The 12,884-nt window shown below is 39.6% G+C and overlaps 1 protein-coding gene across 1 annotated transcript in view; it reads left to right on the forward strand.

Annotated features, from left to right (window-relative positions):
- Nucleotides 1–12,884, forward strand: part of LOC121814608 (sec1 family domain-containing protein 2-like) — a gene marked incomplete in the record, with an annotated part of 41,860 nt that overhangs the window by 26,765 nt on the left and 2,211 nt on the right. Inside the window, 2 exon segments of the mRNA XM_042221397.1 lie at nucleotides 5,691–5,825; nucleotides 10,432–10,551. Coding sequence (XP_042077331.1) covers nucleotides 5,691–5,825; nucleotides 10,432–10,551 — 255 coding nt within the window.

Genomic DNA, 12,884 nt, shown 5'->3' on the forward strand with positions numbered 1-12,884 from the left:
TCGAATCGATTCAGGACCTTGTGAATCGGAATCGAATCGATTCTAGAAATCAGTGACGATACCCAGCCCTATTTGTAGCGCAAGCACAGATTTACCAGAGGACCTCTGACCTCTCCTGCTTTTGTTGCTCTCCCTTTTGCGTCATGCAAGCATGCAGGCACATGGGACTTCACTGCAAGAGCCTCGTCACACTCGTCTTGGAGCTTATGTAACTCCAAAGGCCCTCTCAGTGCATCTGAAAGCTTTGTCCTTTTGGTATAGACAGTGACATTCTAGAGTGGCGGCTTCACTGCTGTTGTCCTTCATTCTCATTGGGCAGTTTGTCAGAGAATTATAGGCCAGGAGCTTTAAGGTCAGTCGATTAAAAGTAAAAGAAATATTCTTGGAACTTAAGCTTTTGCTGAAGTTTCATTTAACAATACTTCTGTGTCCTTGTCATTTAGTCTTTTTCTTGTCTACTTCTCCTCCTTCTACCCTCTGAGGTTTATTTCTTGAGTGATTCTCTCAAATCTTACATCAATAATTTAACCAATCACACAGCCATGATGTAGAAAACCTTGTAGATGAAGTTCGTCAGAATAGTGAGATAATATGGTTGAAATGCATTTGAATGTTGCAATCTTTTATCCATTGTACATGCTTTTTCAAACATTTTAGCCACAGTATAAAGTAAATGGCATTTAATATAAAGTAGTTACTATAAAGTCATAGGAAAATGTAATTACTTTGTGAAATAACTTACTTTAGTTTCTTGACAAGAATGAGAGCTCTCTTTCTCTCTGGCTTGCATGCATTCACAGAAAATCAAACCACAGCTAGCTAACTTCAAAGACTGGGATCAGTGACGTTCTAAGTCTTGCCTGTTTGCAGTCTAAACATCTTCAACCAATTTACAATCTAGACATAACAACTACAAAAAATGTAATGTGTCATTTTTACACAATGTTTCTTGTATTCACTCTTCAGTGCATAGAAATAGAGAAAATAATAAAAAGCTCCACCATAAGTAGAAAATAGACAGCTGTGCTTCTGCAGCTCTCTTCTCTTCTCTTCTCTTCTGTCCTCCCAACTAGACAAGAATTACCTTATATAAATTGTCTTCATGGACTGGGCCATCTACATGTTACTGTAGGTGGCCTGTGCATTGAAGCTCCCAGTGCTCAAATTTTGTGCTGATGTGCAATTCAGATTCGTAGGTGTGCCCCAAGACTGGAGTCTAATTCTTTCTCAGACAACTTAAATATCTAGTAACTGTTCCAGTTCAGGCTTATGTTCTTGATTAACACAGAAGTTTGAATACATTTCATGACTCAGTCTCTCATTTCTGCATCTGAATAACACTGTAAAAATAATAATAATCATGCAGTGTCTGTGAAAATGTGCCAGTAGCCTCTTGACTGAGCAAGCATTTTGGATGCATGTGAGAAGCATTGTGTTAGGCCAGACCTGGCTGTTCTTGTTCCAGGACTATTATAAAATGATTTCATATGAAAGTAGGACAGTATGATATCTGCCAGCTACTGCTTGTTCTTGAGAAACGTCAGAAATCATCCAGCCTCTCTGAGGATGCACCCCTGCCTCCAGTGAAGGCCGACACCTGACGTTTTCTTATTAGGCCGTAGACTAATATGCAGAGGTCCTCACTCCAATGTTTAAGGCCACTGAAGAGGAGTCAAGTCGTTCTGTGTTATCTACTCCTTTTCTTGTGGGTGTGTTGTGTGCGTGTGGTACCTGTAAATCCAGTGTAATGATGTTATATAACCCACCCTTTACAAAAGAATATGTGGAAAGACATGATTGTGGCTTTGGCTTGACATGGGTCAGAATCTCTTGCTCTGACTCTGTGATGGGACTCATGGGAATCATATGTTTTTATCCTAGTGTGAGGGAATGAGTGTTGTGTGCCATCAGCTTCAGTAATCAAGTGTTTTGGGGTTCATCAAAGCGGTGAACAAGAGCAAATTAATTAAGTTGTGGCTTAAGTAGGGTTGTTTTGGGGTTGAGCTCTGTCGTTGCATGTTGTCATTTGTGTTGTAACTACATTTGTATGATTATAACACTAAACATAAAGATATTTCGAATTGAAATCAAATACCGCAGCTCCTTTGTTTGCTTCAGTTAGGCTTTCTTTGTTACAACCATAATTATTCTGACCAGCAGACAGCTACACTTACAGCCTTGAATGGTCACGTGTATTCTCGTTGTAGAAGCGCACAAAACTCGCACATTTCCAGGCGCATGTCATGGTGTGAGTAACTGAGCACTATTGAAATTCCGAGAAAAGAAAACAGTGGGCTATAAGTGATCAAGCTGTAACAGCGAGATGCTAAAAAAAACTGAATTCGAGTTCAACAAAGGGCTTGATTTTATTGCTTTTGTGGGAAACACTTGAAATTGGGTGGAAAATGTTCTTAGTAGCAAGCATCTGCATCATGATGAAAAGTTTTAAGACTTTCAGAGACTAGCAACAAGGTGGGAGAGTTGTATAACCAACCAAAAACCATAGTAACAAGAAAATGAATCATTTGCGTCTACATTGAACAGATTGTGACACATGGGTGAGCATACACACCTATGACTAGATAGACTGTCCTCCCTCTTGCGTGGGTTTTTGAGCACAGGCTTTCGGAGGTATTTACTCAGGTTTTTATGTCTTATATAATATCTTTTCTCTTTCTATTATGACCAGTCATTGCATTGACATGGTAATAAGATATAATCTATTACCACCTACATGAGATGTGAAGCAGTCTAAAGCATAAGTGCATCCAAAATAAAATTCAGAAAACGAAAATTAATGTCCAGCGAGGGCAGTGACTGAAAATGACTCTTATTGATTCTATGACCCTAAACATTAATTTCAATTGTTATTTAATATACAGTTATATTAATTTTAGATGTTACATAGAAAAAAATAATAAAGGAGGGTATTATTTAAGGCTGCCCTACTTTGTGATAAGTAAAGTTGCTAACATACAGTTTCTGTTTCTTGATCAGCTCTTGCCTTCTAGTTCAGGAAGCTACTGTTTCCTGCCAGGAAACAGGTCAAGCAAACTCCTTGTTGCTTCAAAATTATTACTATTCAATTGTTTTCTAATTATTTTTAGTCAAGGCAGCACGGTGGTTAGCACTGTTGCCGCACAGCAAGAAGGTCCTGAGTTCAATTCCACCATCAGGCCAGGGTTCTCCCCGTGTTTGCGTGGGTTCCCTCCGGGTACTCCGGCTTCCTCCCACCATCCAAAGACATGCAGCTTGTGGGGATAGGTTAATTGGATAATCCAAATTGCCACTAGGTGTGAATGTGGGAGTGAATGTGAGCGTGAATGGTTGTCTGTCCCTGTGTGTTGGCCCTGCGACAGACTGGCGACCTGTCCAGGGTGTACCCCGCCTCTCGCCCTATGACAGCTGGGATAGGCTCCAGCACCCCCGCGACCCTGAAAAGGATAAGCGGAAGCGAATGGATGGATGGATATTTTTAGTCAGTATATTGATATATTAATGGGAGGAGATGGCCTCATGGTTGTGTGTTGCCCAGTTTTGGGGAGAGCCACGTCTGAGAATGTTTTGCCATCAATTGGCGGTAAATTAAAAAGAAATTACAGCATATATTCTATAGCAGCAGCAGTTTTCCTACTACCTACATCCTGCTATAGAGAGTGTATTCCTTTACATACTTAACATTTAGCATGACTCGCTAAAAGGTTTCATATTTTGACAGGAATGATCAAAAAGAAAAGAGTCCACAGGCTGATGAATTAAACAACACCATTTTTAGGCATTTAAATGAAATGCATAGTACAACTTTATCATATTTTTGGACTGGGTTGTTTCCAGGGACATGCCAGACTGTAGTTTTCCATGCTCCATTTGTGTTTTTCATTTTATCACCTGTTGTTTTGGAACATTAATTCGTTCATCTACCTCAAAGCCAATAAAACCCATGGGGAAACCTGATACTCACATTTGACGGGGGTGTGTATGTGCCCTCACATGTTTGTGTTTGCAAGGGAATATTTAAGCGCTGACATTATCATATGACTAATTCTAATATTGTTTTTAACATGTGGGTGTTGGTTTAATGGTATTGGTTTTAGGGTTTTCAAATTCAGATGATAATGGAGAGTGCGTGACTGAGGGTTGGATTTGTTGTTTATGCCTGTTTATGCCTTGATGTTGCGTATGTGCATGCACGATCATGCTTGAGCCAGAGGTGAATCACTATTGTGTTTACTCCAAGGTCTGTTTGTGCAGAGTGACCCAAGCTGCACAGTCATTTTGGTGGAGGTGTATGTTAGTTTATATCATTTGGACAGCAGGATTTCCCCAAGCCTAATCTGGATTCTCCTGCAGGTTGTTGAGGAGTGGGAGGCTCTGAGGTGTCTGTTAAGAATGATGCATATTGAGAGGATGTCTGTGGGCAGAAACACCTGGACGCATTAACATTTAGACAGTATTGTATGTGTAGGTGTGTGTTTTTAGTGCTTGTTTCTTTGCAAGATCTAAATCGGGGGTGGGCAAGTAATTTTTTCAAGGGTCCACATGAGAAACTGGAACTGTTCTGCTCAATTTTTTTTTTTCTCTAGGGAAATTAAATTATCTACCAATGATCTAAAGGATAATCCGCTCCTTCCCACCAAATATAACCTCATGTAAAAAAGAGACTTTCAGTTCTGGAACATGTTCACAGTGTTTATTTAGACACTTATGCTATTCACAGTACTCAAATAAGGCTTTGCCAAGTCTTATCTGGGTCTTTATTGTTCTCTGAGAGAGCAAGCTTTGGTCCCTTGGAAAAAAAAAAATCCGCCTTGAATTCTTGATCCGCTAGCTTTGAGGGCTATAAATGGTTCATTTTGTCCTGGGTCACTGGGCAGAAAAAGTCCTCTGTTAGAGTTTTTTTTTTTTTTCCTCCATGGATCACTGTAAATAAAGACATTTATGAAGCTTTAGTTGAGGTTGTGCAATTCAGCTCCTCCAAGGACACACACTTTATTGAAACACCTTCTTTTTTCTGTGAAGTGGGACAAAACATAAGCTGCGGTTATTATGAAAGCAAGGCTGCTGAAACTTTGGAAAAGTGGGCCAGGTGTCTACTTTGAAGAAGCAAGTTACATCACACACTAAGCTGTCTAAGGCGAAAGGGGGGATTGATGTGTTCACCAAAGTTCACAGTAAACCATCCACAACCATTTGCTGCTAATAATAATTCAGACTGGACATAGAATAGTTAAACTAATCAGCATGAACTTAAATATCCCTGTCTGAATAATCTTAGTTTCTGGGAATCATGTTAATGGAATATCACATTCTTCATTTGATTCATCCCTTTATCACCCACATGGTTGGCCAGAGTGCTTTTTTTAGCCACATATAACCATGTGGGGTTCTTTACTGCGCTGTTTTAAAAGCTCTTCCTGAATTGACTCATAAGTCAGCAGCCTGTGCAGAGCTTGAACAGGGCTGTTTATAACTTCACTGTCTAACACCCAGAGCCATTCACATAATCACGCAGGGGCTAAAAGCCCAGAACAATATGGACTCCACAAAGACACCAACAGTTCCTCAACCACCAATTTAAACACCTGTAGCAATCTGTATATTTGCATAGAGACTGTTATAAAGAAAAACCTCCACTGTCATTGGAGATGTTAAGCATGCTTATTTGTGTGGTTTGATATTTTGCTTTACAGGCGACCTATCGACCTTTCCTGCGGCAGATTCTAGAGGAAGTCTTTCACCCTGATCGACGTGAATGTCCTGACATCGAGCACATGTCTGGAGGTCTTACAGACCTGTTGAAGACCGGCTTCAGCATGTTCATGAAGGTTAGACATTCCTCACAAACACTTATATGCAACAGAGTCAGCTCTGTCGCAGAAGAAATTACCTGATTTGAGTTATTTATACTTAAATTGGATAAACTGTTAAGAAAATGTATGAATGGACGAATACATAAAAGATTAAATATGGAAACTTTACAACTGGGTTACATTAGTACACATGGCTCTGGTAACATGCACTCTCTGAAGGCATCATTTATACTGAAATGTGCATGCGGAACCTGCATTCCAGACATTTGGTATACTGTGAAACAGAAAATCCCAATGTAGATCCCAAACTGTCAAGCCACTGAAAGCCGATGTCAACCCTTTACCATTCACTTTCACACTAAAGCAATTGATTTCTTTGGTTGCTAAATGACTGCAGTTATAAAAAAGAAAGGTCAGTCTTCACAGTGATAAACATGTCGTACCATATTCCTGTGCCAGTTTTTACCAACATGTTGCTAGCATCATGTTCCAAATAAACTATCAGTTTTTCAGCTTCCGCTTTTTATTACGATGTGTTTGTACTTTGTTTATAGTCAAATATAGATTTTAAACAAATTTTCATTTAAATCTTATATTGCATCGCAATTTTTTGGATATGGCAGATTTCAGAAATCCCACACAAAGCTGAATGAAATGACTATACTTTTTGGACAAAAATCAACCCTTTAGAGGATAAACCGCCAAACTAATACTTTTTATACACATTTTCAAAAGTGTTTGTGCTGTACCTCAAGTCTGTTATACATATCAACCAGTGATATAACTAGAAAGGGTTTGCTGACTATTTTTCTTGATTCCCAAGAATGAGACATCTTTATTGTATAACTGGTAAAAATGAGTCACTTTTTGGGAGCTCATTTGAAGAAAATCAGAGATTACTGATGAAAAAGCATGAAGCCTTATAGTCTGTGGAGATGAATATCTTCATGATATTCCAGTGCCTGTCACCTATGGGTGATTTTTGATCTCTGGGATCTATATGTGTATTAGCCTCATCTCCACAATGTTTCCAGCCTAATGGCATTACATTTGTCGACAGTGTTGGGGTACTTAATTAGTTTCTTTAATTCCTTACTGCTTTTCTATTACTCTTTAACTCTACAAGATGTACTGTTATGTAATAACTACTTAACAATATAAATGTTATGCTACAGTGCAACACACTGGCATAAACCAACCCAAAGAACGCTTCAGTGATTTTGTTGTAGAAAGTTGTACTGGTAGAAATTGATGCTACAATATTACAAGCCTGGCTTGTAGTTAGTATCTTGCCCAAGGATACTTGACATGCAGACTGGAGGAGTCAGGGATCAAACCAGCAACCTTCCGATCAGTAGGTGACCATAATATGTATTATACGATTTTTTTTTTAAAATATCTGTGATATTTCTAGGATATCTAGGATAGCAATGAATTTGCAACTTTTGCAGAAAGATTTGCAGAAAAAACACATATGAGAACTGAAACTGTTGTCTGCCGCCGTACCCCAACGTTTTTGCCTGGATCTGGTCATAAAGCCTTCAAATTGGATATCCAGCTCACAGTAGAAGCTATGCCAGGTCACTACTTCAAAGAATCACATTTATTTTAAGGCAGAAAATAATCCTCAGATGACAGCAGCACAGTATGATATTGAGGCTCTTAAAGAGCAAGACCTTAATGGGAACCGAAACAGAAAAGAAAGAAGTAATGCAGTTGGATTTGCAAAGTTTAATTGTTAAAAGTCGTTGATAATTGGCTTATTCTTTCATTATTCTTTCATTATTTTAGCACTAGTCTGAGTTTTTTTTTTTCTAACACTATGCATAATGTACATTTCCTGCAGAGTGGATCACTCTCCACAGTCTGATTGTCTCACATCTGGGCCCGCTTAAACTGATGATTACCCAGAAGGGAAGGAATTAGACAAGTTGTGTAACTGTGGCCCGGTTTCACTCAAATTAAGAAACTTGGCTCAAGAACCACCAAGTCAGACAACCTAAACCTATAAAACTGACCTTGTAGTCTATAGGAGCCCAGTGCACACCCTTTATGCCATAAAACACCTCCTATAAAACTTCTATTTTCAGCCAAAGAGTTTACTGTGAACACAGTTTACATTATTAAAACACAGTGGACCCTGCTGTCTGGACCGTGACCTGCTGAAAGCCTGTGCAGTGTTGTTTCAAACTGTCATCTTAAACTGTCTGTAACCAAATTATTTGTGTGTCTGGTGTACCATATTTAGTCTTTGTTTAAACAGAATCCCAGTTGTACAAGCGATCTTGTAATGTTAATGCAACCATAGTTCTTGCCTATGACTGACACCAGAGAATCACAGAGTGATTTATCTTGCACAATTTACAAATGCAAATAGTGCATGGAGGAGAGGAGAAAGTCTGGAGTGGTCAAAACAACAACACTTGTATTTTATAGAACAACGTTGTTGCTTGACTGGCGCGTTTCAGCTTGTAGCCTCATCATGGTCGTCATCTGATAACCCTGATGACCTTATCGTGTTGTACAAGCCATAAAGTTGTTCTGTGTGCTACAAGTGTAGTGAAGACTTTACTTCTTCACTTTGTGTAGATTGAAATCTGCTGTTTGTGAGCACCCTGCAGCTACATTTTATCAGAAATCTGAACGGTTTTTGTGATAAAGATAAGGACATCTTTATTGATCTCTGCAGGGGAACGTTTTTTTTTTCCCTTTATTAGAAGCATTTAAATAAACTCATCAGAACAGAAAATCCAAAACAGTAAACGTTTGATTTTCTGCAGTTAAGTTCGGGGCTCGTTTGTGAAGGGTTTCCATTATTTCTGCACATCAGATTGCTTCTTTACTTGAATTCTCTGACAAGCAGAATAGATAAACTAACTGATCCTATTTTGTTTTGGTTTACCTATTAATGGTTACCAGATGTCAAAGTGGAAATCTTAGCCCAGAGGGTCCATCTACACTAATTAAGCATAGTGTTGATTAGTTAGTTAGCAGGACAAGTCAAGCTAAGGCATCAGTCACAAAGGCTTGGAGACCACTAAGCAACCACTTATTAACATCTGGTTGCTAGACAAAAATGTGCATTAACCAAGTGGTTGCTGGAGTTTGCCTGCCGCAGCTGAATGAAACTGGGTGCAAACAGGATGCTTCACCAAAAACCTCTTTGTGATTTCTCTGTTTGCTAGCAGACTGCTGCAGTCACATGTAGTTTGGATGGATGATACCATCTTGATGCCAACATATTACTAACCAAGCAGTAGTGAAACTTGAGAAATGTAAACCTAAAATGGGTTTATATTAGTGCTGTCAGCGTTAATCTCGTCAAAATGATATTAGCGCCACGTTAGCGAGCTAACCATGCTAACGTCGTGCAGCCCCACACTCTTGGGCACACATGCGCTAACTCAGTAACGGAGATTTGGTGCGTTAATGCAGTTATGGCGCTAACGTCATTTTAACGAGATTAACGCTGAAAGCACTAGTTTATATCCATAATCCCAAAAAAGTTTTATTTTTGCTTAATAATTTTATATATATTTATAGATTTTTTTTCTAATTATTCAGTTGATATTTGCCATGATTCTGTGTTTTGTGCTCATCTTTGTGTTTTTATGGACTGCTTTAAATTGAACTAAACTCAACTTCATTAATTTTTTTTATTAAAGAAATTAATAGCTGGTGTCTAGCAAAAGACAGAGGCAGATAATGTTGAGAATTTTTTTTTTTTTGAGAATTCACATTAAACAGTTTGGTGAGTGGCATTGTAGAAGAAGTCCACAGATGATGTCTAAAAGTATGTTTTCTTTTCCTCAGACACACTCTGCACCACATTTCAGCTCACAGCCCCTCCCTCACCATGTGAGGTTCAGATCCAGGGAACACACTAGTGGGGATTTACTTACACATGGGGATGCCATGTCTGCATTGTTTAGAAGTCCCACCAGATCTGCCTAGATGTACAACATACAGCTTGAGCTGAGCAAGTTCCCAAAATTTCCCATGAACACATGTTGAATCATCCCTGACATGCTTTATCCCAGCCTGCTGCTGCTTCACGTGGATAGCCACTCTCTCCTTAGGTCCACCCCCTGCAGCTCTGATTGCTTGGTTAGCATTCACAGGCTCGTCCTGACCGCTGCCCGCTGACCAATAGTACAAAGCCATTGCTCACCACCATAAGCACCAGACATTACCTGGTGTTAAAACAGCATTTTAAATGACAGTTAATAATGTGCTAGCACAATTTTTTTTATATCAGTCTGTGAGATGCGCCCTGACACAGGTGATGTGGGATATTTAGGTGTCTGTGTGTTGTGTAAGTGTGTGTGTAGAGCTTACATGTCCACGTGTTAGCCATCATGACACCAGTGTGAGGAGACGTCTCACTCCGAGTGTTGTTAGCAGGTGCACTGTGATCAGTGGCACCACGATATCACAGGAATCCAGCTGAGAGGTGACTCAGCAATAATACATAAGAGGTGGCAGAGGTGTTATATAGAAAAGAGATGATATAAAGTGTTCAGTGGACAAAAATATATGTTTATTAAAGGAAGGAAAGAAGCAGCATAAACAACTCCAGTGGCCTAAAAATACCTGTCAAAATGTCTCGTCTTAACTCCAGGTGAGCCGTCCACATCCTGGCGACAACCCTCTGCTCCTCCTCTTCATGGTTGGTGGAGTCACACCATCAGAACTTCGTCTCATCAAAGAGACTGTTGCCACACACAGACCAGGGACCCAGGTGAGTCTGTGGCCTGTCGCTGTCAGGTGACGTTGCTCTTTCCCAGTTCTGCTTCCAGTCCAGTTCAATAATTGGGGAAATGTTTTGTTCAAACTACAAATGGCTTCACTGGTAAAATTAAATGAAACACATTATGTTTTAAAGCAGAATTGAGATCCATGCTAGCAAGCTTTACCTGCATGCTTTAACCTCAAGAATGAGCACTGAAATAACTTTTACCGTCATATCACTTAAAGTGATGCCATACAAAGTGATTAAACTTACAACTAAAAATATAGTTTCATTTAATTCAGAAACCTAATGCCTAAGCTCCATATTTTGCTTTATGTTGAACTGTTTATAGTAATATACACTGAATGGACACTTTATTAGTGGACGGGTTTGAGATGTTAACTTGAAAAGCTAACAAAATATATCAGAATATGGATACACTGTGGCTATAAAGGGATAGACATGGTCAGCAACAAGATAGTCTGCGGGATTTAAATAATTCTCAGTTGGCACTAAGGGGCACAGAGTATACCAAGAAAACATCCCCTACACCACTACACCATTGGATCCATGCTTTCATGCTGTTTATTCAAAATTCTGACTGTACAATCCTAGTTTCATGTTTTTAACTGACAGAAGTGCCACCCGGCGTGTTCTTCCGCTGCTGTGGCATATCTGCTTCAGCATTCAACATGTCATACGTTTAGAGATCCTCTTCTGCACTCTGGCTATTTTCCTCTGACTTTAGGCATCAACCAGCCTTTTTTATGAAGAGAACTTTGGTTCACTGGATATTTTCTCCCTGCCAGATAATTCTCTGTAAACCCTAGAGATGGTTGTATGGGAAAATCGCAGCAGATAAGCAGTTTCTGAAATACTCAGGCCAGCCTGTCTGGCACCAGCAACCATATAATCACCTTTCTTCCCCATTGTGATGCTTAGTTTGAACTTCAGTAGGTTATCTTGGCCATCTCTATTTGCCTAAATGCTTTGAGTTGCTGCCATGCAATTGACTGTTTAGATATTTGTGTTAACATAGAGTTGAACAGGTGGGCCTGTTAAAGGTGCTAGTGAGTATATATTACATTATATTATATTATATTATATTATAGCTATCCAAGCTTTGTTACCCTCTCCTGTGACAAAAGCCACTGGTGATATAAAAGATTATTAGAAATTTAACATTAACAGTATCAAGCAATCCTTAAGTTCCATACTCAGTAGTATCTGCTGAATTTCAAGCAAAGACTGACTGCATGAGCAAACATAAGTACTGACCTACATAAACAGGTGGCTCTGATCAGGCATAAAGGTGAGCATGTCATCTGATCTTTACACCTTTTAATACACTAATTGCATACACAAGATGTTGAGTCTGTCTGCCTGTCTGTGTGTTTGGGTGGTTTGAGTGCTTATTGCATATGCAATCAACACTAACACACAAAACATGCAGATGATGCATTTCCTCTGGATGAGAGGAGTGCAAGAAATACGCGAGGGACATGAGGCTCGTCTTAATAAAAGGCTTCGAGAAAGAGGCCAGAGGCAATGAAAGGCTTGGCAAAGATCAAAGCCCCCCCATCTGTAATCAGAAGAACTGAATAAAGACCAGCTTATATAATAACCTGCAGGGCCACACGCACTCTAACCCTTACACAGAGATGTGCTCACACTTTATGTGATGTGTTTGGACCAGACATTCATGAGTATTTACACTGAAAACAAACAGCGACGTTTTGCTTTTGCACTTGGATGTAATTCATCTGAAATACAGTCACTCTGCCACCACAAACAGCCACTGCTGTTCTAGGCAGTTAAGGGCGCAGAGTTAAGTCAACGCTGCTGCAAAGAAACAGGGCTTCTCTGTTATACAACATCAGAAGAGGTCTGCAGAACTGTAGGAGTGCATACTTCAGCTAAAGCCGTTCAGCTGTGTACTTCTGTCATTTTAAAGTTACGTTTTTGAAAGCTGCATCTGAATCCAGAGCTGCGTAAGAGAAAACAACCACTGATCCAACATCCATTACACTACCAAACAAGAATTTGGACAGGCGCAAGGTAAAAATGATCAAAAAGCAGATATGGGTTAATGCAGTAAGCAAAAAGACAGACCTTATAATGCCTTATATTGCACACTACTGGCAATCGCTTCATGGGGTTGTCACCCGTAATGGATTTCATTTAACAATGAGCCTTATCGGAACTTAGGTCATACACAATAAGCTCTCCCAATTTGGCAATCTATGTAAGCTGCAAAATGTCCCACCTCTCCCTCTGACGGTTCAGTGCCCTACATCACTACCTCCTGTTTAAACCTGTCCAGCCAGAGCATTATCATTCCC

The sequence above is a fragment of the Haplochromis burtoni genome, unplaced genomic scaffold (genome assembly GCF_018398535.1).
Source record: "Haplochromis burtoni strain Fernald_Lab_line unplaced genomic scaffold, NCSU_Asbu1 Contig_65, whole genome shotgun sequence".
Classification (NCBI taxonomy): domain Eukaryota; kingdom Metazoa; phylum Chordata; class Actinopteri; order Cichliformes; family Cichlidae; genus Haplochromis; species Haplochromis burtoni.